Source organism: Panthera onca, chromosome B4, assembly GCF_046562875.1.
Source record: "Panthera onca isolate mPanOnc1 chromosome B4, mPanOnc1 haplotype 2, whole genome shotgun sequence".
Taxonomy (NCBI): Eukaryota; Metazoa; Chordata; class Mammalia; order Carnivora; family Felidae; genus Panthera; species Panthera onca.
In genome coordinates this window covers 27,148,240-27,176,211 of record NC_138345.1, presented here as the reverse complement: position 1 = coordinate 27,176,211, position 27,972 = coordinate 27,148,240, and the positions used below count along the sequence as shown (strand labels likewise).

The following is a 27,972-nucleotide window of genomic DNA, read 5'->3' as shown; positions in this document are numbered from 1 at the left end:
TCTCCTCACTAATTCGGATACGTGTGTACCAGCAGGAAGTGACTCTAGGGCCCATCTGCACCACCTGAGTACAAGAGCTTCTCAGCAAGCCAGCGGCTCCTTCAGCTCCCCACATGACACAACTGTCATGCTCTGCCCGTGTCGGGATCTCCGTGTCACTTGATACGGTAACAGTGCAAGCTCAAAGCACAGCCTCTTCGGCCAGGTTGGGAAACATGCATCCTGCATGTTTGGAAATCTAGTCAAGGCTCCATACTTGTGGTTTTTCTTTTTTTCTTTTTTCTTCATTTTACTGGATATAACCAGCCCTTACATAAGAAACTCTGTTGTAAGATGATGTTAATTCGCGAGGGAAAGGAAGAAGCGCCATCATGCTCCCAAGGCAGCCTTGATGTTTAAGCCACACCCCAGATGACAGACAATATCACAGAGAGAAGCCACGTTGTGCACACGTATCTGATCTAGGTGATTAGATTAGATTAGATTAGATTAGATTAGATTAGATACGACACGACAGGATGCATTCCTTAGGCAGCTCCCCAGACAGGAAAGGGACACAGCTGTGCCCTGGGAGCCACCGCACATCCCCTCGTGCCCGTAGAGAGGGCGGAGGACAAGGAAGTGAGAGAGGACAGTCCGCCACAAGGCAGCTGTGAAAGGAGCTTGGAGAAATGCAGGCCCCTCTCAAGCAGGGACAGGCCCCACCCAGGGAGAGCTGATCCGGGCCCGACACCGCTATGGAGCAGCATAGCACCGCTATGGAGTGGCCTGCCTGGCAGCCTGGAGCCTGGGGCCCAAGCCAGGCTTCCTTCCGAGTGGCCCTTACAGAGTCACCGAGGACCTCTGGGCTTCATGTCCTTTGGCTATAAAATATGACTCTGCTAACGTGCTCTCCTAATAGAATAAAACAAACCAGGCTTCTTTTGGCCCCCATGGCCTTGGAAACCACTTTGACCACCGCCTTCTCTGGGAAGTCCACGAGGCCCTGAGGACTGGCCTGGGGTGGGGGGGATACTCTCTAAGGCAAACCTCAACCCTCCTAAGAGAGTGCAAGAGGGTACCCTCGTGATGCTTCCCAGCCACCCTGATGGCGTGGAGTTGGGGGCCCCACCTGCCCTTCCCGGGCCCCCCTGCCCCTCCAGACCTGGAGCCCAGCCCAGAAGAGTCGCCGTGTGGGACGGGCACGCAGCAGGACCACAGCTGCCCTGGTCGGCAGCCTGGAGGCTAGCATTTGGCAAAGCACCATTTGCTCATCCAGATTCAGAGTTCACAGAAGCCAAAGTATTGTTGGGTTTGCTTTTTCTTCAGTTTTCAGGCTTTAACGATTAGCACCTCTTTATTTCCTCTCAAGGCACTTTTTTTTTTTCTCCTGAAAACGCATTCTCCTGCCTACCTTTCTGTTTGCTTTTCTGTTTGCCTCCTGTTCTCAGGTCTCTATAAGCTACTAAAGAAAGAAAACATCTTTTCAGTTCAACCCAGGAAGGCTTGCAGCTGGTCTCGGAGGCTTTGGGCACTGGCATGGATTTCTGCGAACACGTATGCATCTTCTGTTTTTACCCTACAAGGCAACCTTCAGTCTGACAGCTAAGATACATCTCAGAAGGTAATCAGCCCCCCTCAGAACTGGGGGGACATGGCCAGATCTGCCGAGAACACGGTCGTCTGTATGAAGACATCCCAGTGCCACACGAAGCCACTGAGCTGAGCACTTTTCATGACAGAAAGAAAGACTGCCTACAGATCCGATTATGCCTACCTACCTAGGGGCTGGGCTGTGAGTGCCTGGGGTCCCCAAAAACCTGTTAGCACAAAGGGGCTAGAAAGTCCTGAGCAAGTTGTAGACGAGCGTGGGGGCCACATGGCCCACACAGCATTCTAGAGGGGATTTTACTTGCCCCCCACTGTGGGACCCAACTCTGATCTCTGATCCAGCCCTCTGAGATTGAGGGAGCCCCCACACAGCCTCCAAGGGCCATCTGTAGGGATTCCACTGCCCCAGTCTTTACCTCACTACAAGTTGAGGACTTCTGCCCCTCAACAGTGGAAGAAAGAACTGAATCCACGAGCACATATTAAACACACTGTGTATCCAGCAACCATAACAAACTCTGTAAGAAACACACAAGAAGGGGAGACAAGGTACAGCCTCAGGGCCCCAAAATCCAAGGTGGAAGGTACAGATATACTCAGCACAGAGCTAGAAGCAACAGAGGGCAGGACAAAGTCCAGCACAAGTTTGTGTAGTGCTAATTACACTAATTCTCTAATTCTCAGCCAACTCATCCGAAAGCAGCCTCTTCCAAAATCCAGGGCGGGCATGTTTTTCAGGGAACGTGGCCAAAAAGAGACTTAGGCCCAAGACAGTAGTGGACACACGTGTGAGTCTGAAGGGCAAGGTTAAATAAAAGCAGTTTTACGTCCCTTTCCATTGTGGGTGTCGTCCTGAACCTGGCCACTAACCCTTGCCAGAGAAATCGTTCTGATGTGGCAACATAAGCCTGCTTTCACTGCACCACGCACGTGGCAGGCAATCACCTTTGCTTTTACTCGATGATGGGGCTGAACGCTCTAAATTTTAAGAATGAACCCTCTCCCTTCCTCACCTGAAAGCTGTCAACCAACATGGAAAATCCTCTCTGGGAAAGGTGAGTTTTCACCATGGAAGCCTGCTTCTTTCCCTCTAGACTGAACTCACTCCCCTTTTAAGTTTGCTTGGCTTTTTGTGTGTTTGTTTCCCTTGAAGATAGGCCTCTGCTTCCACTGGTTGCTTTGGTCCCTTTCTTGCCGGTTATGCACAATTACATAATCTGCTCTACAGAGGCAGAACCCTCCTCCTCCAGTCTGAGCCTGGTCCTAACGCAGCCCTGGAGACAAACGCACTTTTATGAAGTGATGACAAGGGTCTCCTCTAGGTGGAAACCGTGTGCATGAGGGCTACAGGGCTCCCCTCTCATGTGGCTCTGTGGCAAGCCGCCCAAATTCCCTCTTTTTTACTCCCCCCCCAGCCCCCCAGCCAACCCGCCCTCTTCTTTGTTGTAGGAAAACACCCACAGATTGCAGCTGTATTCAGATGGGACACCCACATTAGGGCCAGTGTGTGCAAGGGAAAGATGGGTTGGAAGGCAACGAAATTACACAAATGTACAAGAAGAAAGGTTTTCTTCTTCACACACGGAGGGGGACATACACCTCTTCCAACTCTGTAACGTACGCAATATTGAAACATGTTAATTACTAAGGAAGCCTGATGCACTAGGAATGTGTGCCTGACAGAAACTAGCTTCTCCAGGGTTTTTAAACGATTCCTAGCGAAGGCAATGTGAGGAGATTCTAAGGGAAAACAGAGGGTGGGTATTAAAATGCCATGGGTTTCCCATGACAGAATTCACCTGCTGACCACTGTTCATCGAAGGCCTCCCGTGGCCAGGACCTGTGCTCAGTGCGGCGAACCCTGCACCCCCCTCCCCCCGGCCCATGGAACGAAGCGCCCCTGTCTCTCACCCTTCCCCACCTCTCTCTGAAGGATCAGTCTTGCACACCTGCCGCCAAGTCCCCGAGACAAAAGAAAACGGCGGGCTCTTGTGGGAGCTTACCCCGCCTCACGAGCTCTAGAAGCAGAAGCGCTCTGGGGCTCCCCGAGGGCTCTCCGCAGGTGGTGGCTGTCTTCCGAGGCGCTCACGTGGCCCTTCCCTGGGGACGGCTTACTGGGGGGGGGACCCGCGGGGCCATCCTCGCACCCATTCAGCAGGCCCTGGCCAGCTCGCGCGCGGGGCCTGGCGTGCCGGCGGCCCTCGCGGTCACCGTCGTGTGGCGCCGGGATGCCTCTTGACAGCTTGTATCCATGAGAAATCAGGAGGTCCTCTACGCTGTACATAATGCGCTGGCTTCATGGGAGCTCGGCCGCCGGGACCGTCGCGTTGGCAGGACCCACCCTGAAGGGACAACAGAGAGGGTTCGTGAGGGGTGTCCGACTCTCCCCGGAGCTGCAGCTGACACGTCCTCCTCCCCTCGCTCCCACCAAACTCGTCCCTGGCTGGGAACGTGAAGGAATGGGGACCGCTCCCCCTAAAATTCTGCCCCGTCTAACTCACTGGGGATGGTGCACGTGGCACGGGCTCTGCAGGATGAGGCGGGAAACCTGGGGACCCCACCCTGTGCCGGCTGCCTCTTGCAGAAGAGTCTGGACTAGCGTTGAAGCAATGAAATGATTAACAGTGTCCACCATTCCCTTGCCCCGGGCATCCAAAAACAATGGGCACGAGCAGTGAAGGCAAAATAAATACAGATGCGGAAGCTGCAATTACCTCGTTGAGTTTCTAAAATGAGAAACTGCCAGTGTCCGGCTTTACCTTATTATACTTGTCATCTTGCAGCCATACCTTTTGCTCTCAAAGGGCAGAGCCGGATCTCTAATCAGCACGGAGCTGTGATCCACCCTGGCGCTCTGGGGGGCGGCCACACCGGGCTGCTGCGAGCAGAGCCCAGGTCTCTGGGCGCATCGTGAGAGACCACGGGCCCGGCTGGCCAAGCACGCACACCCAGCACGCTCCACAATCCCCAACTTCTCCCTTCCAACGTGAAATTGTTTTTAATTTTTTTTATGTTTGTTTATTTTTGAGAGAGAGAGAGAGAGAGAGAGAGAGCATGAGCGGGGAAGGGGTAGAGAGAAAGAGGGAGACACCAAATCCAAAGCAGGCTCCAGGCTCTGAGCCCGACGCGGGGCTCGAACTCACGGACTGCGAGATCATGACCTGAGCCCAAGTCGGGCACTTCACCGACTGAGCCACCCAGGCGCCCCTGTGACGTGAAATTTTTAAGACTCAGATTTCTCGCCAACAAATCCTGGGGCAGCTTTTCCTTCTGGAGCCACTGCCCAATCCCACCGTGGTAGATGAATTCCACTTGGGCAACTTCCCCAAGTCAACCGGCCCAGGGCAGCAGGACCACGGAACAGAAGGAACCTACCTGTGAGCACAGGTGTAAAACAGGTGGGGCCGTGTTTATTTTTACCCAGGGGAATCTTCTTTCCCGTGGCTTCCGGCTAGTGGGGAGCAGCCCTGCGTCCCCGGAGGTTGGGCCGCGGGCCAGGCCTGCAAGAGCTAGGCCAGAGCCGGCCCCACTTCTCTGGTGGACGGAAACGGCGCCGTGGCAGCCCCCGCGAACAATGGCCAGGAAATGCCTGCCGGCCTGTGTGCAGGTGAAAGGGAGACACATGTGCTTCCTGTCGGGGGAATTCTTACGGGGGCCCATCCCACAATTCTGCTGACCGGGCGCGTCCTCGCTCTTCACCACATGCTCCGTTACGGTGGCAGAAAAGTCCCGGCCATCAGCGCAGAGAGCATCGAACTCGGGAAGTCGATCACTTCCCACGAGGCCCCCACATCTTATGGAAGGCTGACAGGCCCTGGCGGTTACTGTAGCAGAAGCCATTCCTGACGCTCCTGCTGCACGGCTCGCAGGGGTCGTACCACTTGGGCCGTTCACAGGAATGGAAGGACCAGAGAGGCGAGCATGTGTTCTTGGATTCCACTGCAAGTCACTGGACTACGGTCCACAGGGGAAAGTGATCCCATTACAAACACAGGGAGGGCTACGGGAACACAGAGGCAAGGCCACGAAGGCGAATCCCTGTTCTGTGCGGTGCTATACCCCCGGCATCTAGCACATAGCCTGCTCTCAATAAATAACTGTGGAAGGAATGCACAAAAGGAGAAAGGGACATTTGAGCTGGGTTTTGAAGAATGATTAGGAGTTCACTAGATAAACTGCATGTGCGTGTGTATGAGAGAGGGAATTGGTATATAAAATAGATCTGGGGTGCAATTATCTCATTGTAGCATTTAGATCAGGGAGGGCCCCCATAGATCGGGCCCCCCCCACTGACTGGCTTCATGTCACTCATACAGTCGGCACCACAGTAAGCCCTGGAATGTAGGTCTTATTACACTCAGTTTCTCTTACCGTGTCAGGCTCTTTAAAAGCCATGTACCATGCAGGACACAGGGGGGCAGGCAGCGCCCACGGCACAGCCCCCTGCCAGTGCGCAAGGAGAGAGGGCCCTCACCAAACACACACGCGGCCCCTCTTCTTACTGGGCAAGGAGATGGTCTGGTTGGTCTGGTATGGCCACGTCCGCGGACGTGGACATTGTGTTTAACAAACCCTCAAGTGGCATGACGACCCAGGCCGACCCATAAACCTCTTTCAAAAAAGATCCAAAAGGTAAGAGCCATAACTCGAACTTACAGGTGTGAGGTCAAAAGCATACTGGTTATTGGGAACTCCGGACTTGTGTTGCCTCACGGAGGCCAGGTGCCTCTGCGGAGCGGGATTACAAAGCACGCCAGCTTCAGGACACCGGGCCTAGAGCCGTGCGGGAGAACAAAGAGGAATGGGCATACCCGCAAGCCCCACAACCCAAATGGGCCGTCCCAGCCACCACCCGATCCCTGAGGACTTCTCTCCTTGGGCTGACACTCTTCACCTTCTGATCCCAACTCTTCCCCTGGGCCTCCACCTCATTTCCACCCATGCTAAACACCACCTGAGACAGATCTGGGAACAGTCACATGGGTTTTCCAATCCCTCTCACCGTCTGCTTACTGTCTTTAGCATCCTCATCTACTTAAGACGGAATGGGCTGCCTCAAGAGGTAGCAAGCGCCCCATCACACATCAATCACAGCGGCCACCGTTAGAGGAGCTGGCTTGCTGAGGAGACAGGCATCCAATGAACTGGACAAAAAGCTGTCCCTTTTAAAGTCTCTTTCTGATCCTGAGATCCCAGCATTCTAAATCAACAGTATTTAACTGATCACCCACCCACCGACTCACAGGGTGGCTGTAACTACAAATACACAGCAAAATTTGCCATAAATGTAAATTATTATAGCATTGGATTTAACAACTTCGAAAGGTATGGGTATGGCTCAAGTAACAAAGTATCAGGGGTGATCCTTTTAATCCTAGTGCTAATGCCGCTGGCACCCAGCCCCAGCTATGACCCCTGGAATAAGTCACTAACTATACCAAACCTCAGTTTCCTGATCTGCGAAATGGCAATGCTCCCATCTGCCCGTGCCACTAGACTGTTTGAGGACCAAATAAAGATATATAAAAGCATAAATCACCACGTAAATCCAAGATTGTGGATTTATCATGCTACCGTGGTTCTAGTTTGTCTCTGAAGGGTTACTACTTGCCTTATGGAAAGACTTCATATTAGTTGTTAATTTTCGCCATGAAGTTTAGACCATTTCCTAATTCCTCTTGTATCCCTTGGGATCTGACTTTTGATTTCCAAGGTCAAACCTGCTTTATATCACCCACATATCTCATCTTTTGGGAATGGATATTTCGATCTCCATCCAAGTCACTTAGAAGAGTAAGTGGTACTTTGGAGAGCCCAAAACATTGAAGCACAATTCCTGAGTGCTTAGAAACCACCAGACACTCAAAGTATAATGAATAAGACACATACTTTGCCCTTGAGAATCCTACTATCCTGCTGTACAGACAGCAGGAAAATAGGCAGAAGGGACCCTGACCCAGTCTCAAGGGGTCAAGGAAGCTTCTGGAAGGAAGACTGAAATCCACCTCAAGGTAGATCTGTACTGTAAGATCACCCTGTAAGTATGATTGTCCAGCCAGTTCATTTAAGAAATGTTTTCCTTCCCTACTTTGGTTCGTTACCTTGTTCATCTAGGAAGAGGGATCAGGACAGTGAAGGTGCCTGGATAGGATCTCAGGGAAGGAGGGGACTTTTAGCACGAGCTGGACCAGGACACAAGAGACAAATGAGCTCACTCTAAGTATTTATTTTTTTTCATTCTGTGAATATCTAAATACCATTCACACAGATGAAACATTTAACATAAGAACAAACATGTTCAGAGAGAAAGCACATTTTATTTCATTTTATGCTCCCAGCAAACTTCCTAAGGTAGCTACGGATGTCTCCATTTTGTAGACAAGAACACTGAGGCTGAGGGCCTGAGCCTGTAAGCGCAGATCGGAGGTTCAAACACAGGTCTGTCTAGCTGCAAAACCCTCACTACTATTTTAGGCTTACCCATCTAAATTTCCTTCCTTGATGACAATAGAAGTTTCCTAATTTACCAAATACTGCCTAAATATAAACAAGGAAAAATGAAAGGCACGGTGACATTAAAGTGCAAAACTAGGGGCGCCTGGGTGGCTCAGTCGGTTGGGCGTCCGACTTCGGCTCAGGCCATGACCTCACGGTCTGTGAGTTCGAGCCCCACGTTGGGCTCTGGGCTGACAGATCGGAGCCTGGAGCCTGTTTCCGATTTTCTGTCTCCCTCTGTCTGCCCCTCCCCCACTCACGCTCTGTCAAAAATAAATAAACATTAAAAACAAGTTTTTAGGTGCAAAACTATACTTAAAAGGAAAAAAAAATCTCCTTTCTTCTCTTGGGTTAAGGTGGCTCTTCTACAGGATTCTTTCCCAATACACACCAGGGCACACACACATACGTACATACGCACACACAGCCGCAAGGCCTGATGCCTCACTTGACTGTAAGGTTTTGATGGCAGTGTTTGTATTAATTTTCAATGCCCAGTGATAGGACTCATTCACACATAGATCACGTCATTGCTCTGTGACCTTCAGTAGCCCTCTTTGGTCATTTTTGGATTCAGGCTCCTACAGAGCTATCGTGAAACCTGTTATGTGAACTGGAGAAGCAGACAAACTACAGCTATGGTAAATGGGAGAGGAGTGAGTGACCTCCAAGAAAAAAAAGCCACCTACATTCTAAAAGAAAAACTATCGATCTAGAAATAGTCACTCTTATCTACAACACTGATAGAATCTGGGCTTCATCTGGGCAAGGGGAAACCACAAAAGCGTCTGGGCGAGCAGGGGAAAGTGTGCCTGACAATCAGTATGGTGGGAAAGTGGACAACTAAAGTGGCTAGAACACAGACGTGCAGACGAGCAGTTATGTCTCTTCTCTTGTAATGTGCAAGGCTGGTAGCAGAGGAGATGGGGGAAAAGGAATAATACAAGTCATTTTCAAGAAAACAAGTGTAATGTCTTACTTGGCGACTAAGATAATGGTCATTTAAGAGAAATGTGGAAATCAGAAATAAGTGTCGGTTGGAGAAGATGACAGGTAATTTGATTGTAATTTAACCAACCCAGTCCCATACATTTTTTTCTCCAAATCATTTTTGAGTGGATTTTCATCATTTTATTTGTCCTGTCCAAAAAACCGGAACGAGACCACTTAAAGTAATCTTATTTTGTGGTAGATTTCGAAGTTCTATTCAATATTAGCCATTAGCATTTAAGCAGAGAGCTGTCCACCCCTTCATTGTAGGGATGAATTTCTGTTTCTCCACGTTGTTCAATATGTATCTGTTGTGTTGAATTGAGCCTGAGACACTGCACAAAAGAAGGGAACATCTTTGGGCTTCAGTCTTCTCTGAAGGTTCTTCGGGGTCCTTCTCGTTCTAGAAATCTGTCTGTCTCTCTAGCTTATTCACCCTTGTGATGAACAGCATGTGTTTCTAAGTCAGCTGGCCACAGTAAAAAGGGTACAGCTTGTGGCCATGACACGGAACAAAGCTAAATAGGTCATACGAAGACAGAACCTCTGACCTTGGCCCCATTAGCACCCATAGAGGCCAACCAAGAGAGCTGAGCAAAATGGTCACATACGAAGAAGAGGAAGAGGAGAGGGTGGGGGCTGAGGCCATGGAGTACACCATCCAGCAACTCTCCACCCAGGGGTCCCGGAGGGCAGGTGTTGCACTCTTATTCCAACTTAGGTTGGTCAGGACACTTGTTTTACACTGAATGTGCTAGGCACTGGGCTGTACTAAAGAACATAAAGACACAAGGCCAGCCAACACCCTCCCTTGCAGATGCAATGGTCTAGGTTGTAGTATGTCGACTAGGGGCTCATCACCAGGGTAGACGTTGGCAAATGGATGTTATTTCATAACAGGTACCAATTCCTCCTCCCTCTACAGCCTTAAAAATAAAAATAGTTTTTGTTCTCGTATTTACAGTTGTAAGGCTCCCCACGACAATGAAATAAAACTATTAATAAGCTCATTAGATCAACCAAAACTCTTCTTCCTTTTAAAATTTGCCTAGAACATGAACTGAAAATAAAGGAAAAAGACAAATACCCAATTAAAAATGTAAAACAAATTGGGACACCTGGGTGGCTCAGTCGGTTAAGTGTCCGACTTCGGCTCAGGTCATGATCTCACGGCTTGTGAGTTCGAGCCCTGCGTCGGGCTCTGTGCTGACAGCTCGGAGCCTGGAGCCTGCTTTGGATTCTGTGTCTCCTTCTCCCTCTCTCTGCCCCTCCCCCACTTGTGCTCTGTCTCTATCAAAAATAAATAAATGTAAAAAAATTTTTTTTTAATGTAAAACAAATGATCACTCTCACCAGTAATCAAAGATACGTAAATTAAACCCAAATGCCATTATTCACTGGTCAAATTATCGAAGTTTCCAGAAGGCAGTATTTGTTGGTAAGGGCATGGTAAGCTGTAAGGGTTCTCCTATTTGTGTGGGCATATGAATGGGGAGGGGGGAAGTATCTGTGTGTAAATGGGTATTTCCTTTCTTAAAAGTCATATGTTATAAAATCTTCAAAAACCTGAAACTCTAATAATCTCATTTCCTGGGATCCATCCTAATGAAATAATCAGAGATACCCACAAAGTCTTCTATAAAGAGACTTACCCAAGTTTCAATTATGATGACAAAAAAATTAGACCAAATAAATGTCCACTTGAGATACGGTTAAAGAAACAAAACAAAACCCTGATGCATCCACACAGTAGACTAGAATATGTACACACATGTATAAAATTATGTTTTCAGATATACAATGGCACAGGGAAATGCTCATGGTACCACGTTAAACAGAAAAACAGGATACAAACCCTACATTCAGTGCAACAGCAATTTCACACACACACACACACACACACACACACACACACACACACACACACACACACAGGAGAAAAATCACCAAAAGGAAACATATCAAAATGTCAACAGTGGTGTTTTATTCTGGTTTGCTTTTCTTTTTTAATGTTCTTATTTATATTTTACTGTATTTTACAGTGACCTGTCACGAAATGCATTTGGTAGAGCCATATGAAGTAACGCCGTTTTCAAGGAAAAAAGGGCCATATGCTGACACTTTCGTGTACTTTAACTTAATATGATCTCACCATCAGAAAAAAAAACTTAGGGGTGCCTGGCTGGCTCAGTCAGTAGAGCATGTGACTCTTGATCCTGGGCTTGTTGAGTTCGGGCCCCACGTTAGGGGTAGGGTTTACTTGATTGATAGATAGATGGATAGATGGACAGATAGAAAGAAAAACAATTAAGAACAGTTTCTTAGGTAGGATTAGGAAAATGTATCTTTGAAAATATATTACGTATTTGGCAGTCTCAATGAAAAGAAACACTGAAGAAAAAAATAAATGAGCAATAAATTACATAAGGTTCTAAGGGTCTAGTATATGGCACATGGGTCTTATCTGCTACAGAGTTTCTTAACCTGTTTCCAGGAAGCCTAAGGTTACATGTTCTGCTGATAAAAATCTAATACAAGATTACAAAACAGCATTCTAAAGGTCTTGATTAGACATTGTTACTCTTCTAGAAAACCTAAAACTTCTCAGTTGTGTTCACTGACATTCCATATTTAAGATGTAATTAGTCCCTCAAGTTGTTGGCAGTTCACTGTAAGTACTTCTTCCACTGACAACTTTTCAGTCTAATGTTATGATTAATATATAACAAAGTACTTTGTTTAAACAAGAGGTAAATAGCTAAGACCTAACAGCAGGATGAAGCACGTTGCTAACTGACACATGGATATTTACTGCTTTCTATGTACTTTATTATGAACAATAGGATTGCCATTTCTCTTTTCCATCTTAATGAAAGAAAGAACTCAACAGTTTCAGTGTAAGCTCTGGCGCGGTGAAGTGCTCACACGCTGTTGTTACCATACCACAATACTGTGATGACCAGCTCTTGTCAGGGCACTCAAGTTGTTAAAATCTTCTCCACATAAAAAGCATATTTAATCTGTGAAGTAATAATTTCAGTATGGTAACCATTCCTGAGTTAAGTTTCTTCAGGGTGACAAAAAAAAAAAAAAAAAAAAAAAAAAAAAAAAAAAAAAGGAGGTGGAAAACTTGGGTCTCAGATCAAAAGGACTTCTGGAATGCTAATCTTGCTGGGTTGGGTCGGTGTTAAGGCACTGATTCCAAAACAGAGAGAGACAAGGGAAACAAAGTACCAAATGTTATGCACTTTATTTTTTTCATAAATATTATCTCTTCTAACTTCTTTTTTGTCTTTTCCCCCAAGACCTGAGTGAACACACACACACACATACACACACACACACACATACACACTCCTGTCTTCTCTTTCACCTCTACGTTCTGTCACAATTATTGCTTTGGTGACCCCACCCCCTTTTTATGAGACCCTAAGTACCTCATTAACATTTCTCAAAGATTAGTAGTCATTAAGAAGAGGAGTAAAATTGGATAAGATTTTTTAAATCTTCTGGAATTTCTGGCTATTTGCGAAAATAACCATAAAACTTACAATAGACTAGAATTTAATCCCACTACCAACATGCATGTCAAACTCCACATGTAAAGATTCCTGGAATAGTCTATTAAATTTAGAACACACTAGTTTTCTTTGAAAATATCTTGAGAACAAAAGAGCCAAGGTTTTATAATAATGTTAAAGTTCAAATCATTTCATAAAACTTGTAAATTATTTTCTAATTGCAAAAGTCATGTAAAGTTATTCTAGAAGTAAACGCTGCAAAATTCAGTGTTGAAGAAAAAAGAGTTCCCAGTAACCCCACTGTGCCAAGAGATAACCACCAACAGTTCGGTTTCTATCTCTCCTATTCTTTGTATACATGCAGTTGCTTTCTCACTCTCCTTTTTTTTTTTTTTTCCCCTTCTTCGAAATGTATCTTGGTATCTCTTCATTCTTTCATTTACGTACAGAAGAAACAAGCTTATAGGTAAGCTACAGAGAGATCACCAACAAGCAACAACTTACAAGGATATTTCACGGTCTAATAATTAATCTTTACTAGTTTAGCCTGCCTGTGCCCAACTATATTATCTACAGAAAGTTTTTGGAGAATATATTTAAAGAAAGTAAAGGTAATAGTCCAAATGCTAAACAAGATACCACAAATTTAAATCAAGATAACTGACGTTTCAGTATCAGGGCAGTTCCTGTATTTTTTACATGACTGTTAGTGGTTAAAGGATATATCAAAGTATTGGAGACCCATCTGCCCCCCCCCCCCAACCCCCGCCCCGGGCTGCTGGCCTTACCAAGTGTCCCTCAGCACTCCTTAAGTTGGTAAGCTCTTGGAACAAAACACAGCAGCAAGGTTTTAATGAGTGAGAGAACCCTTCCCATCCAAAAGGTGAAAAACAACATCTGTTACCAAAAAAGTAAGTAAATAAATAAATAAAAAGAAACATTGGTAATGGGATCAACGATAGACCTAAAGGATTTCAGAGGCACAGTCTTCGCTTATCAAAATCAAAACCACAACAGAACAATTGTTTCAACGCAACACTCTGTGTTCTAAACTCTCTCTAGATTAATTAGCGTGAAATCCCGCCAAGCTCATTAAGGGAGAAATTCTGGACTCCTACAGCACGACTGGTGTTTACTGTCCTCCCAAACTACAGGACTCTCCAACAAGGACAATGGGAACTTGGCGGAACCACAGACTTCTGGGCTGTCTTTACTGATAGCATTTCTAGTTTATTTTTAAGCTGCATTTAAAAAAAATTATAGTCCAAGGATCTTTTCAGATTTGGGTGTTTTTTTTTTTTTAAATGAAAAACTGGTCCTTATTTACTCTCCTTGTGTACCTCCAATCTCCAGTTACATTTTATAGCTATTGAACAATAAGCCATATGCTTCTGGAGTCTGTGAAGACTCAGATGCGTTATTAACTAACTCTGATTAGCTTGTCAAGTCCTCCAGAGCCTGTGAACACTCGGGCACTTTAAGTTATATCCCAAGGAGGTAGAAAGACAAAAAAATTTTGGTTTGTTTTTTTTCTTCTTTTTTTCCTGGCACAGGCTTTCTCCGCCCACCCAATCCCCTTAAATCTCTTGGGCCTGCCAAGGGCCTGACCTTCCATTCTCTGGAGCACAGGGTGAAGTTTGCCAGGAGGAAGGCCCAGCAGATTAAGGCCTCTGTTCAACAAATATTTGCTCACCCACTCTTGTGGGAGTGAAAACTGTTTGCTACAAGTTGCCTCCCCAGAGTAATAGTTAGGGACCTGCAGGATGCCTGTTTAGTTGGTGGCTAAGAATTAGACACCTAATAGCAAGGTAAATAGAAAGTTCAAACCCACACAACATTATGAAAAACCACATGAATTTACCAAATTCCCAATTTCACATGAAAACCATCACAATTCTCCTGAAATAGAATCCGCATATGAGTTCCAAAACACTATACACGCTTGCCTTGCCAAAGGGCCATAATCCAGTCATCTTAACTTCTAAAACTGCCTGACTCAAGGCACTGTTTTCCTGAAGTTTTACCTGCATAGCCTGTGACCACTCAGTTTTGAATACTGAGTCTGCCATTTTTGTCTAAGTATTTCTGGCAGCCTGACCCCTCCCACCCCATCTTCCAACCCTCACCTCAAATCCCTAGGATGTCTGTTCTTTGCAAATCTGAAAAGACAAAAAGCCAGAGAAGGAAGACCTGAAGATGCTACACACACACACACACACACACACACACACACACACACACACACACCCTTGAAATTGTGTGGTCCACATTACCCCATCCGTCTCCCTAAGACAGGCCAGGCAACTAGACTAAGGGAGGGAGAGGTGAGCATGGGGGTAGAGGGAGGAGATGCCGCGGATGGCCGTGAGGGTGGCAGGGTGTGTGTGTTGGGAGGCGGAAAGGGAGGGTGATCTGCCTAAGCTAATTCCCCAAAGTCCTCTGCTCCTAGAGAGCACGGATGAGCAAGGAATGGGGCATGACCAGGTCGCGCTGGCGAGGAGTTCTCATTTTTCTTTTTTCCAGTAGTGAAATCACAGCTCCTTTCTCAAAACCCCAGAGGAACCCAAGGGGGCTGGGCTGCTACCTCCAGTGACAAGGACCAAGAGCGGTGCTGAACCTCACTGCGGTCAGGGCATCTAGGCAAACCCGGGCATTCTAGGGTGAACTGATGGCGACGGGGGTGGGGTGGGGGTACTCAGGAGATCCAAGTGCGAAGACCGGGCGCAGGCAGGCAGGCTCCAGATCCCATAAACGAGCTGATTAACGAGATTTACAGCACTCTCAGGCGGGGCTCTTTCCTTTCTCCCACCCTTTTCTCTCCCCCCCCTCCACCCCCAACTTAACCACCAGCAGCCGGGGAGGCCCGGCAGCCCCGGGCAGTTGCTGGGAAGCAGCGGCGATTAGCGCCCTAATCCTGGGTCCTGACCCGGCAAAGCGGTGGGCGCGGAAGGCCGGGCGGAGACCCGAGCAGGGAGCGCCGGGCGCGGCAACGAGCTCCCAACGTCCCGCGGGCAGGTCCGGACTGCCGGGGGGGGAGGGGGGGGGGAGGGGGGGGAGAGGCGGGTAGGGGGCCACCGTGGGAACCGGGGACCTCGGAGACTCTGAGCAGCGGCTGTCAGTTCCTGGGGTGCTGTCCGCGAAGTCGGGGCGCGCAGGCGAAAGAGCGGGCTGGCCGGAGCCGGGCCGGCGGGGAGGACGCCGAGAGCCGAGGCAGCGACCCCCGCCGTTCCGGGCCCTCCCCGCGAAAGGGGCCGAGCGAGCGCTAACGCCAGCCGCGGCCCTCGGCGCGGGACCCGCGAGTCCCGCACCCGGGCTGGGCACCTAAGGGGCGCGGACGCCCCCTCCCAGCAAAAGCGAACGCTCCCTCACCCCGAGGCTGCGGGCGTGCGGCCCGCGGCGGCCGGGCCGGGCACCGTGTGGGACGCCCGGGGCGGGGGTGCGGACGCCCCCCAACGCCGGGGGAGGCTCGCACCGGAGCAACGTCCGGGCTGGAGAAGTTGGGGGCGCGCGCGGGAGGCTGGGGGCGAGGCCCGCGTAGCGCCGTGGGAACGGGCCAAATGGGCGGCGGGAGTCAGGAGGGGCGAGACACACCGGGACTTACCGAGCGGCTCCCTCATGCTGCCCCGCGCCGCCGCCGCCGCCGCCGCCGCTCCGGCCGGCCGGGGACCAGCGCGACCCGCCCCGCTCGCAGCCGCCGCGGCGGAGCATGCCCGGAGCCGCCGCCGCCCGCCCCACCCACCGCCCGGCCTCGCCCCGCCTACATCTCCGCCCACCGTCCGGTCTCGCCCCGCCCACATCCCCGCCCACCGGCCGGCTTCGCCCCGCCCATATCCCCGCCCCGCCCGCTAGGCGGCCTCCAGGCTCTGGCTCTCTCCGCGGGAGGGCGGCACCTGAGTAGGGAGCCTAGCTCACCCGCCTCGGGTGGGCCCTGCGTGGGTGGGTCTCCCCAGAGGTACAGGTGACTGGACCTTCTTTCTCTTTCCCTGTCACTTAGGTTTGAGCGGCTTCAACACTGTGCGAATGTCCACACGCACACACACGCACACACACACACACACACACAGATACATACAAAACAAAAATATTCGTATACAGATGCACACACTCATATATAATTACGCAAAGATGCACATAAACACACCCATATGCAGTCACACACAGATGCATACAAACACCCTCATTCGGTCACAGGCAAACCCACACACATATACACACATATACACACTCACACACAAAGACACACATACAACACAGACACACACAAACACCCATACACACACACTTTCAGAAAAACACAATCATGGAAGGTGTGAGGAGCAGTAAATAATGCCGGGGACAACAGCTTAGTGCTTGGGATTTCCTCGTTTAAAAAAAGACCTCTAAGAGCCTTAGCTATAGGCTGGAGACTTTAGAGGTCAGTTAGTTTATCCTCTCTTGTGATAGATGAGGAAACTGAGGCTAGGAGTAGGATATGCCTAAAGGCAAGAGTAAGGAGGAGGTCAGAGGGAGAGTTCAGAGCAGAATAAACAATTATTCGTAGCCCACTCCACGTTTCCCTGGCAGCAGTGATTAGACCACTGCCAGGTCCACTCAGGGGCAAAAGTCCTCGTACTTTGGCGAGTAGAGAAAAGACATGAAGAGTTCAAGTTTGCTGATGAGTTGGAGAGAGAGAGAGGGTGTTGGCTAAGTCAAGTCCAAGGGGCAAACATGGATGGCAGAGCAGACTGGAATCCCTGCAGAATTTTTAGGAAACCTCTTAGCCACACCGTGGATTTAGTGTCAGAACAGCATTAACACATGAAGCTGTTTGCACTGTCACCATGGGCGACCCTGGTCCGAGGATTGTTTTCTTTTGATCCTCACTACCGGGACTGGGGCTCAGGGAGGCACACAGAAGTTGCAGAATCAGGCCAAAGACCCTTGCCCTTAACCCTGACTATGGAAGAGTATATAGGCCAAGAGAGCAAAAGAGCTAAACACACTGGAAAAGAGAAACAATCAAATCTGATGCTGTGTGTGTGTGCGTTATCTACCGCATATCAAGCATACCGGGGAGACGGTGCAGACAGGACAGCGTGATCAGGTGCTCAAGGAAGAAGGTGTGGATCCCGATTTGGGGTACTTCTGCCACTTTCTAGATGTATTACTTTACTTCTGTCCACTTCAATTTCCTCTCTAACAAAATGGGGATAATGACAGTGTTCACCTCCTAGGAAATGAGAATTGAAGGAGGTAAGTAAGGCCTTTTGAGCACTCAGCATAGTCCTGGCACATAGTGAAAATGTAGAAAGTGGCAGCCCCTACCATGGAAAGTTCTGTGGGCTGGAGCCGGCAGGGGAGGCATTCTGGGAGGGCACCCTGGAGGACAGGTGGGTTGTGTCTAGGCAGAGGCAAAGGGTATCATCTCCAGGCTGGAGGAGTTAAGATGAGAAAAAAAGACAATGAATCGCAGAGGCTTTTCTGGAAAATCATAATCATACACAGTGGTGACATTGCTTCTTGCCATAAACACATCTTTCAGGGACAGAGTGCTTCAGTGACATACAATTCCCATTTGTCCTCAATTTGTCAAATCAATGAAATAACTTCTTCTTCTTCTTGTGGAATGCCTATACGTGCCCAGCACTATGCAGACACATATGGAGCTCAATATTCCTGCGAGATCATTTATCAGCCCGAAAACTGATTAGAACAATGTTATATTGTTGGATTTCTGGGTCACCCCCGCAGAAGTTTTATAATGTCACTGAAATGCTATATAGTTGCAATAGAGAAAACACAGAAGCAATACCAGCAACTAGGCTAAACATACCTAAATAAAGTTTAATAAGAAATTGTGTCTCAGCAGAAAGGTTGGTAAAGGCAGATTTCATTAGAGGAAGGTAATGAGATTGAGATACTGTAGATTCTGAAGAAGATGACGGTGCAATTTCAAAGATTTTTGTGGTTTCTGAGCGCTGGCTCTTTATCATGACAACCTCATTTCAAGATGTTTTGCTTCCCTCTTTCTCCAGCACTGATGTGTCACCAGCCCTCTTCTATTGCTTCCCAACCATGACTAAGGCCATTTCAAATGAACAAGCAAATGAAAACATGAGGATAGAAGGTGGTGGAGGGGCTGGAGAGTGAGGAGAAAGGTGGGAGATTTTTTCAAAAGATTTGAAAATAGAAAAATGAAGAAGGAGGTAAGGTTGAAAAGATACATGAGTATGAGTAGATAGTTGTCTGAGTTACAAAGGGGAGGGTGGTGCTTCCCCAGATGAGTATGAAAGTTGGTGAGGTCCATCCATTGGGCAATTTGCCACACTGGTGACCGGGGCATAGACACGAGGTGGTGGACAGGATATGTGAGAAGCCAGCTGTACATACGCATGTATGCATATGTTGGCGGTTATGATTTTAGAGGAAAGGAAATTTCTTCGTTAAGTCAGGATTTTGTCGCTCAGAGACCACCTGTGTAAGTTTTATTTTGACTGTAAGAAGAGTCACGTTCCTTCTCCTCATTGCCACCCACCCCACTTCTGTGCAACTTCAGTCACTTGCTCCTACCTACTTGATTCGGGGAGGTTTAAACACAGGACAAAAATATCTGTCTGCTGCTTACGGGATATGTGATATAAAATATGATTGAAAACAACTTTGAGCGTGATGCTGTTAGAAACCCAGCACCGGCTAGGGAACGTGAGCCAGATTCCAGCCCCGGGTGCCCGAATGTCTCCGCCTTTCTCTGAGTCCTGGAGAAGGGATTTCACAGACTCAGGAAGGAACTTGGATTATTGAGTCATCAGGGCAGATGTGCAATGACCAGAGAATGCTTAATGGCCTCTTAAGAAAAAAAAACGAAAAAAAAAAAAACCTTGTTTCTTTAACTCCTTGCCTTTTCAAGGACCTAGAATAACCCTCTTCCCTCCTTGCTTTAGGGCTCTTTTGTGATGACCTAATATACGGTTTCCTTTCGTTGACTTAGATATTCTTTGATGTTTTTCTGAGTTTGAAAAACACTACCAGTTCTCATTTTTTAAAGATTAATGTCCTTGATAAAAATCTTGAATCCTTCTCGTTGGCTTGTACTAAAAGTCAGACAATAAGTATTATACAAAAACTACAAAAGGTTTTATGTCAACAAGTGCTAATAAACCTTATATATTTTTTAGATACTGACATGCTCTGTATTAATTCAGAGGCTATTCTGCATAATTGTTTTTGGCCATAAACTGGAAATCTGTTTCTCAAACTGCGTTCCATGGACCACCTAATTTCAGATTAATGTTGGGTTTGACTGGAAGCCGAATGCCTGGTCCTCATCCACGTCGGACACAATCAGAATTTCTAATTACCGCAGTTGGGACCCAGGAATCTGTACTCTTAAAGTGAATGTCCAGTAAATGTCCAGATGATTCTTACACAAATAAAATTTGAGAAGCAAGAATAGAGCACAAGAAATAGAAAGAGTGTGTCAAAACTTAACAGAATGATAGGCACGGCTCAGGTCATGATCTCACGGTTCGTGAGTTCGAGCCCCGCATCGGGCTCTGTACTGGCAGCTCAGAGCCTGGAGACTGCTTCAAATTCTATGTCTCCCTCTCTCTCTGCTCCTCCCTGGCTCATGCTCTATCTCTCTCTCCTTCAAAAATAAATAAAAACATTTAAAAAAATTAAAAAAAACAAAATACAGTAGTCATCAACATCATTGTATGATGGTGAGGAATGGTACAGCGATGCCTCCTGTGAATAAAATGCAATAGATGTTTGTTAACTGTTGACTTAGAAGATTTGGCATCAACCCAGACAGGAAATTGACAATCCTGGGGATTAAGAGAAGAATAACAAATATTTTTAATCATATACCTTCACTCTAAGGAGAATGAATCTGCATGGTTATTGCATAAGAAAAATCATTTTTAATCATTTGCTATCTCTTTGTTGGCTTTTTTCCTCCATGAGGCTACACATTAATGGGAAACAGCCTAGCTCTGCCTCTCTCCCAAGCCCTGTCGCCACCCTAGCAAAGGGTTGCTGTTTACTAGTGGTTGACAGAACATTCCAAGCATCCCCCTGCCTGCAGTCTGCGATTCTTTCCCAGATTCATTAAGGAAACCTTGTTTTCCTGTCCTCCAGGGAATGACAGTGGCTGGCTGGGATCCCACTGGTAGAAGGGAGATGCACACGTGACTTCAAAAAGACAGTGATGTGGCCGACATCAGAGTGGTCCAGACATGGGCAGCCCTGAGCCGCCTCTCTTGCCATCACATACCAGCTAATCAGGGATCAAGCAAAAACAACTCTAGCATTTTCTTTAACCCATACAACTTCTTGGGGCGCCTGGGTGGCTCAGTCGGTTAAGCGTCCCACTTCGGCTCAGGTCAGGATCTCATGGTCCGTGAGCTCAAGCCCCGTGTCAGGCTGTGTGCTGACAGCTCAGAGCCTGGAGCCTGCTTCGGATTCTCTGTCTCCCTCTCTCTCTCTCTCTGCTCCTCCCCCACTCATGCTCTGTCTCTCTCTCAAAAATAAACATTAAAAAAAAACATACGACTTCTTATTAAAAAATGGGAACTATGTGAACAAAAAGGATACAAGTTGGTTACCAACATTCATTGAAAAAAAAATGCAATGCTTCCATTGGGGGAGAGAATGACATATTGGCCTCTTATTAAGTTGGCAATGGCTAGCAACACAAAAAGGACACTGACTTGGGAGGGAGAAGTGTGAACTACCTTTCATTTAATGTTTCTTTTCTTTTCTTTTCTTTTCTTTTTTTTAGTTTATTTGTTTAATTTGAGAGCGAGAGAGCATACGCAAGAGCATGCAGGAAGGGCAGAGAGAGAGGGAGAGAGAGAATCCCAAGCACCATCAGCACAGAGCCCGACACGTGCCTCGAAGTCACAAACAGCAAGATCACGACCTGAGCCGAAATCAAGAGTTGGATGCTAAACCTGACTGAGCCACCCAGGTGCCCTCATTTAATATTTCTTATGTGCCAGGTACTTGCTAGGTCTTGACTTGTTGTCTTTCATGTACATAAGGGCAGCATTTGTTACCAGGGTGCTCTGATTTTGAAGAAGTGCTCCTCGTTGAGTGTTGAAGATATCGGAAATCTCCCATATAAGAAAGCTTTCTATGACTTGCTTGAACAAGCTTGCTTGTTCGCCTCTGTGAAACTTCTCTAGCATCTTGTTTAAGCTCTTGGTACAGCATTGATCGTGGCATGCCTTGCATTTGCTTCATCAACCCATGTGTTTAGTTCAGCTACTAGATTCTGAGTTCCTAGTGGAAGGGATTGTCCCCTTCCACTAGGATCATCCCCATCCTAACCGTGTTTTCTTCACCCTTCTGCTTGTGTATTTGGCATCCATCAATCACAGTACAGGGCCAACCTGATGGCCATGGTTGTTTACAACCCCCTGGTGATGTAGAGCCCATCCTCTAAACCACCTCCTTATCTACCTGTCACACACCAAGTCAGTGTCTTCCCTGACCTAATCGTCCCAGGCAGCCCCTATCCTCTCCACCTGCCTCAAAACCTACTAGAGTTATTCAAACCCTCCGCTGATTCCCCAGCCCTGCCTTGCCTTTTGCACAGAGACCTCAGTAAAGGCTGTGGTCTGTGCTTTTCTCTTGCTTCTTTCTGCCTCCTGATGGACACTGGTGCTTCCCCCTGTGGTCCAGCATGGTGTGCCATGCCTGTTTCTAGGGGAACAGTGAGTGACTTGAAACTTTTCTTTCATTTGTTTTGAGAGAGCATGCATGTGAGTGGTGGTGGGGGGGGGAGGTTGGTCAGAGAGAGAGGGAGACAGAGGACCCAAAGTAGGCTCTGGAGCTGACAGCAGAGAGCCCAATGCGGGGCTTGAACTCACGAACCACGAGATCATGACCTGAGCCGAAGTCGGATGTTCAACCGACTGAGCCACCTGGGTGCCCGGGAACTTTTCTTCCAATGGTACTTACATCTTCAGGTTGTCACTCAGTCACCTTTATAAATTAAGACCCAGGTACAAATCAGTCCCGCTGTTTACCACAACTGAGCACCATACCTTTGGCAGCTAGATGAAACAGCTATCTGTTGAATTGAATTGGTGAGTACCTCGGAAATGAAGGGTGATCATTTAAACTCACACTGTGCAAATACAAAGTTGTAAATCCTTGCCATACGAATGGGGTCCAAACACTTAGGTGAGGGCTAAGGGTTACCACAGGAAAAATGGCTGGCCAGCACTTTGAGAAAAGGGCTAGGTTTTCTTGAATTATTTCTGTCTGTGTTAAATCTGTTTGGAGTTTTGCTTTTGCTTTTTCCGTGTTCTGTCTTAAAAACAGCTTACTCTCCTCAAACTCTGTTGATGAGCCTTTCAAATACCTGGGTGACATAGAGATCAGGCAGATTGCATGCTATTTGTGTCTTTGGTGTAATCCAACAGAAATTAAATTTTCTAAAAGCAGGCAATATACAACATGCAAATAAGAGAGGGCAAAGGGAATAATCAGTTTGTAGGAAGGCAACAAACAGACATGAAACATAATTCAGGGAAAAGAAAATAAATTGGCGGAAGCCAGCCTTACATCAACAGTAGTTAAAAAGTAGCCCAGCGTCTCAATTGGCTAGAACATTGGTTAGCAAGTTCCAGAATAGTTACTGCCATGTTTCTTTTGTAACCCACCCTCCCCTGATAACTGGGTTCATTTTTCCCCAGTCTTTGCTGATAAGACCCCGCAAGACTCTCCATTCCTGCAAGTGCCATCACTGGGGCCTCTCCTGCATGGGGACCAGGAGCACATTTTCTTGGTGAGAGGCCGAACTGAGTGCCTTTCTCAAGACGGCAGGAACTGCATGTACTTTCTACTTTTCTCAAACTAGTGAATGTATTCATTCTTTGTCTAAACATTTTTATAGTCTTCCCTATAGTTCTTGATGCCTGGAATGTGCATCAGACCTTTAGCTGAAACCACCAAATACCTGAAGGTTACCATAACTAACCAGTCACAGATGTAGTATTAAATCCAGTCTTATTCTCCCCCCTTCTCTATACAGCATACACTGGAGCTATAATATTATACATTCTTGGAACAGATGATATTCATAAACACAATGACTATCCTTTCCAGAGAGCACTGCCTTATCTGTGGTCAAGGGCCACCTGCTTATTTTATCGGGGGCCACCTGTTTACCAGTAGGCATGCCTACTTATGAGGTTATGATGGATTTTGTATGTGGAAGGATTCATTTAAAATGTAGAAGAACATTCCTAGTTATGAATTCTTCACGGCTACCCCTCAGTAAATTGTTCCATTTTGCTTGTTTGTTTGTTTATTTATTTATTTATTTATTTATCTATCCAGCTGTCCTAATGAACTGTAGTATGAACAGGGCACTAACATGGGGGGAATGAGAATGTTGGCAGACCGAAGAACGTGAGGACAAAATAATGTTGAAGTGGTTGCAGGATGGTAAGTCTGATTTTCAGTCATTTGATGTAAAATCGTAGGGTCTTTGTAACTACATTTAAAGGAATGTATTTAAATGTTAAAAGACAGGGGCACCTGGGTGGCTCAGTTGGTTGAGCGGCCAATGCTTGATTTTGGCTCAGGTCATGATCTCACAGTTTGTGAGTTCAAGCCCCACATCGGGCTCTGTGCTGATGGTGCAGAGCCTGCTTGGGATTCTCTCTGGCCCTCTCTCTCTAAAAGTAAATAACAAAATTTTAAAAGAATATTTTAAAAAGTTAGGGGGCGCCTGGGTGGCTCAGTCGGTTGAGCGGCCGACTTCAGCTCAGGTCATGATCTCGCGGTCAGTGAGTTCGAGCCCCGCGTTGGGCTCTGTGCTGACAGCTCAGAGCCTGGAGCCTGTTTCAGATTCTGTGTCTCCCTCTCTCTGACCCTCCCCCGTTCATGCTCTGTCTCTCTCTGTCTCAAAAATAAATAAAAACGTTAAAAAAAAAAAAATTTTTAAAAAAAGTTAGAAGACAGGTAGATTTTCTTAGAGGCAGATTTGAAACGCTAATATAAAGACAGTAAGAAGGATCCCCACAGACACCAATATATCTTTGCTTTGGGAAGACAGAATGCTCTCTTCTTTCACAGAAAGGTGGGTGCCATGAAACCTCTTTAGTTCACAGCTAACTCCCGCTGCTGAGTTACGTCTATTTATTTAACACTCCCATTTTCCATGTTACATGCTATATTTTGTGTTCCTTGCTATGGCAGACACTATTTCTACTAACATCTCCAAATAAGTGCATGCCTTCCGCAGCCTTCGCATGTGCACGAAGCCCTCCTTCATCACCCCAAATTGTGAGTTTCTTAATGGCCATATACCTGATGACGACTGCCATTCACAACATAAACCACTAAGCTTAGAAATGTCAGCGTCCGAATCTGTTGAAGTATGAATTGGTGAAGTTATGGGCCGTTTGGAAAAGAACAGGTGGTTAGCTGTCATTGGCCAGGAACATAGAGGCAGGGCCCAGAAACCTGCCTTAAAACAAGTTCCCTGATTCTAATGAGCACCAAAGTTTGCGAGCCACAGCTTGTGACCTGGCCTGATATTAACCTGCTACTACTCACAGTCTCCCGGTACCACCTCTTGGCTGGCTCTGTAGGTCTCATTAACTGCAAAGGGACCGGCTGCCCCCCTGGGGGAGCTGAATGCATTCCCAGTAAAAGTGCCTCCCAATTCCCCTGCTTGTCAGGAGGTAACAAAACCTGAAGGAGGAAATACTTGGGCTCCAGAGTCAGACAGACTTGGGTTGGATGCACATGTTGCTGTTTATGAATTGTGCACCTTTAGGGAAATCAGTTCTCTGAGCCTCAGTTTCTTTATGCGATATCAGAGCACGGTCTTGCTATGAGGATTAAATGAGGTATTTAGTGAGCGTCCTCAGTACAGAGTCAACATTCCATAAATGTTAGCTGGTCTCATGCTGCCCTCTTCATCGGGTTCACAGGAGAATGAATGAGAGAAACACAGAGCACCTGGCACATCGTAGCACTCTGCAAATGACAGCTATTAGTATCGTCAGTTTCTGGCCACTAAATATAACTTATGAGCACAGCTCCTTCATTTGTTGAGAGCCAAGGGAGGAAACTATTTCTAAATTCATTTGCTTTTTATAGGAAAAATGTTACAGAGATACTAGATGATTAACAAATTTTAAGAAAGACTGTTCCACTTAGCCTTTTGGATGGAAAGCCAGATTGGTGTTTCTTTCCTTCCTCCCTTCTCTCCAGACGAGAAAGTGGTATTGCAGAGAGCATGTGTATTTTAAGGTTAGACGTCCTCAAAGTGGGGTGCCTGGCTGGCTCAGCCCGTTAAGCACCTGACTCTTGATTTTGGCTCGGGTCATGATCTCACAGTTCGTAAGATTGAACCCCGAGGTTAGGCTCTGTGCTGACAGCACGGAGCCTTCCTAGCATTCTCTGCCTCCCTCTCTGTCTGCCCATCTGCTGCTTGCGTGCTCCCTCTCTCTCTCTCTCAAAATAAATAAATAAACTTCTATAAAAAAAGAAGTCCTTAAAGCTATTGAAATATCATAAAGAATTTAGTTAAGATAGTGTGTAAAGCAGGATATTTAGAGTACCTTCATTTTTCCAGGGAGCCCAGATATCACAGGATTGCAAGAGAACACTTTAATAAAAGGACTCTAACTTAATGTAAAATGTGAAGTCTCTGAGCTTAATCTGAGCATATGGCTCTGTGTGTGTGTGCAAGTGTGTATAGGGCAGTAAAAGAACTAGCTTTTAGGATTTAGAAGACCAGTTTTGGCCCAGTGACGAGAGGATGAATAAATGTGTTAGAAATCTTGACAAAAATACTGTGGACAAAATAGCCATCTGATACTAAACCAAGTATATCCTCTGAAGCCTACATGAGCGGGATACATTTACATGACTCTTCCTTTGGCTATTAACACGTGTCGTACCTGTGGCTGGGACGTTACTTCACCGCCTTTCACCCCTTTCTTCCAAATTGAATGGGAGGGCGCCAAGCAGGCAACCGGCCAAGGTGGAAGTAAGGCAACCATATTATAAGCCCACTGAAACTTCCAGTGATTTCAAGATGAAATACTCTGATGTATCTGGGGCCAAATTCCCCGGCCTAAATATCCAGAGGAGTCAGCCTGGCTATCGGCGCCTGGCTTTTCCTACATTCCCAGGTGGACAGTCTTTCTCTTCACGTACGAGTGGGTCATGGCAGGGGTAGCTCTGGTGTGTATATGGCTCTGCATCTGCCCAAACAACCCACGGCAACGGTTGCCAGGGAAAGACAATATCTGCAGCTGCGTGCTCACCTCCAGCTGCCAGCGATCCCCACGTGGATGAGGAATCCAAAAGGGGTGTTGGAATCCTCTGAGCAGGGTTGTGGAGGAGGAAGGTCATAGAGCATGTGTTACCCACGGCATGCCGACCATTCCCTTTACTGTACCCATCACATCCCAACACATGATGCTTCTCATATGTGAAGCAAAGCAAAAACTTGCTTGGAAGACACACCCTCCCCCCCACCCCGCCCCACTCCTTTCGATTTCTCCCCTCAAACTAGCTCTTAAAGGCTCTAATGACTTTATTCAAATTCTGGCTGCACAAACGGGAACTCTGTGTAGACTTCGAGGCACCACCATATTCTTCCCCGGGGAGAAAGGTCTTGGAATCCAGAATGGAATGGGTTAGGGTTGTCCTAATCTCTGAAGGAAATAAATGTGCTTTGGAAATGGAGGACCTAATGCAATGCTATGAAAAAAAAGCCCACATGTGACAGACTCTGTTACGTGTTGCCTTCAATATGTTTTTAGTAGGATTCTTGAGGAACAACATGCTCTTCTCATTAGACCTGTTAGCCCGGTGTCATTTCACACAGCTTTGTCTCAACTCCCTGGAATGGCCTAATTGATTTCACATTCCTGTCAGTACCGATGACACTGGGTAGTTTCTATGTAATAATTGAGCTGATGGCCAGCCAAGGAGACAGAGTACCCAAGGCTTGCTACGACTTTGTTGGATTTTTTAAGCGAAGCGGTACGCCTAACCCCCTCCAAGAACTTATATTCATTCTAGATTGGAAGAAAACCCTCGCATAAAATGAAGCCAGTGTCACGTCAGAAATGCCAAACACCAAGCACTGACAGATGCCAGCCTGTCAGAATCATGCCATCAGATTATGGAGCAGCCCAGTGGAAAAATCGGAAGTGGGTAGGAGGTGGGGGAAGGTACTCAAAAATCGGGGCAGTTTGTGTTTTGCTTTACTAACGCGTGCTCGGGGGGAAGCAAGTCCCTTGGAAGAACTGGGGTAAAAAGCAACGAAGCTGTCATGCCCATGTGTGTGCTCTGTTCTCCACAGGCTGCCACCACTGTATCCTCATTATAACACTTTGTCCCAAGCACTGCCATT

At 47.1% G+C, this 27,972-nt stretch overlaps 1 protein-coding gene across 3 annotated transcripts in view; it reads right to left on the bottom strand.

The window, feature by feature from the left end:
- The window catches only part of JCAD (junctional cadherin 5 associated), an 81,089-nt gene that overhangs the window by 25,862 nt on the left and 27,255 nt on the right, over nucleotides 1–27,972 (bottom strand). Inside the window, exons 1-2 of one of the 3 annotated variants that reach the window (XM_060659057.3) lie at nucleotides 16,198–16,331; nucleotides 3,594–3,932 (exon numbers count right to left, since the gene is read on the bottom strand). In XM_060659057.3, coding sequence (XP_060515040.3) covers nucleotides 3,594–3,874 — 281 coding nt within the window. In that variant the 5' untranslated portion in view covers nucleotides 3,875–3,932; nucleotides 16,198–16,331. Of the gene's footprint in view, nucleotides 1–3,593; nucleotides 3,933–6,246; nucleotides 6,351–16,197; nucleotides 16,332–27,972 lie in introns of those variants that run through there. The other 2 variants (XM_060659060.3, XM_060659059.3) reach the window with 2 other exon arrangements.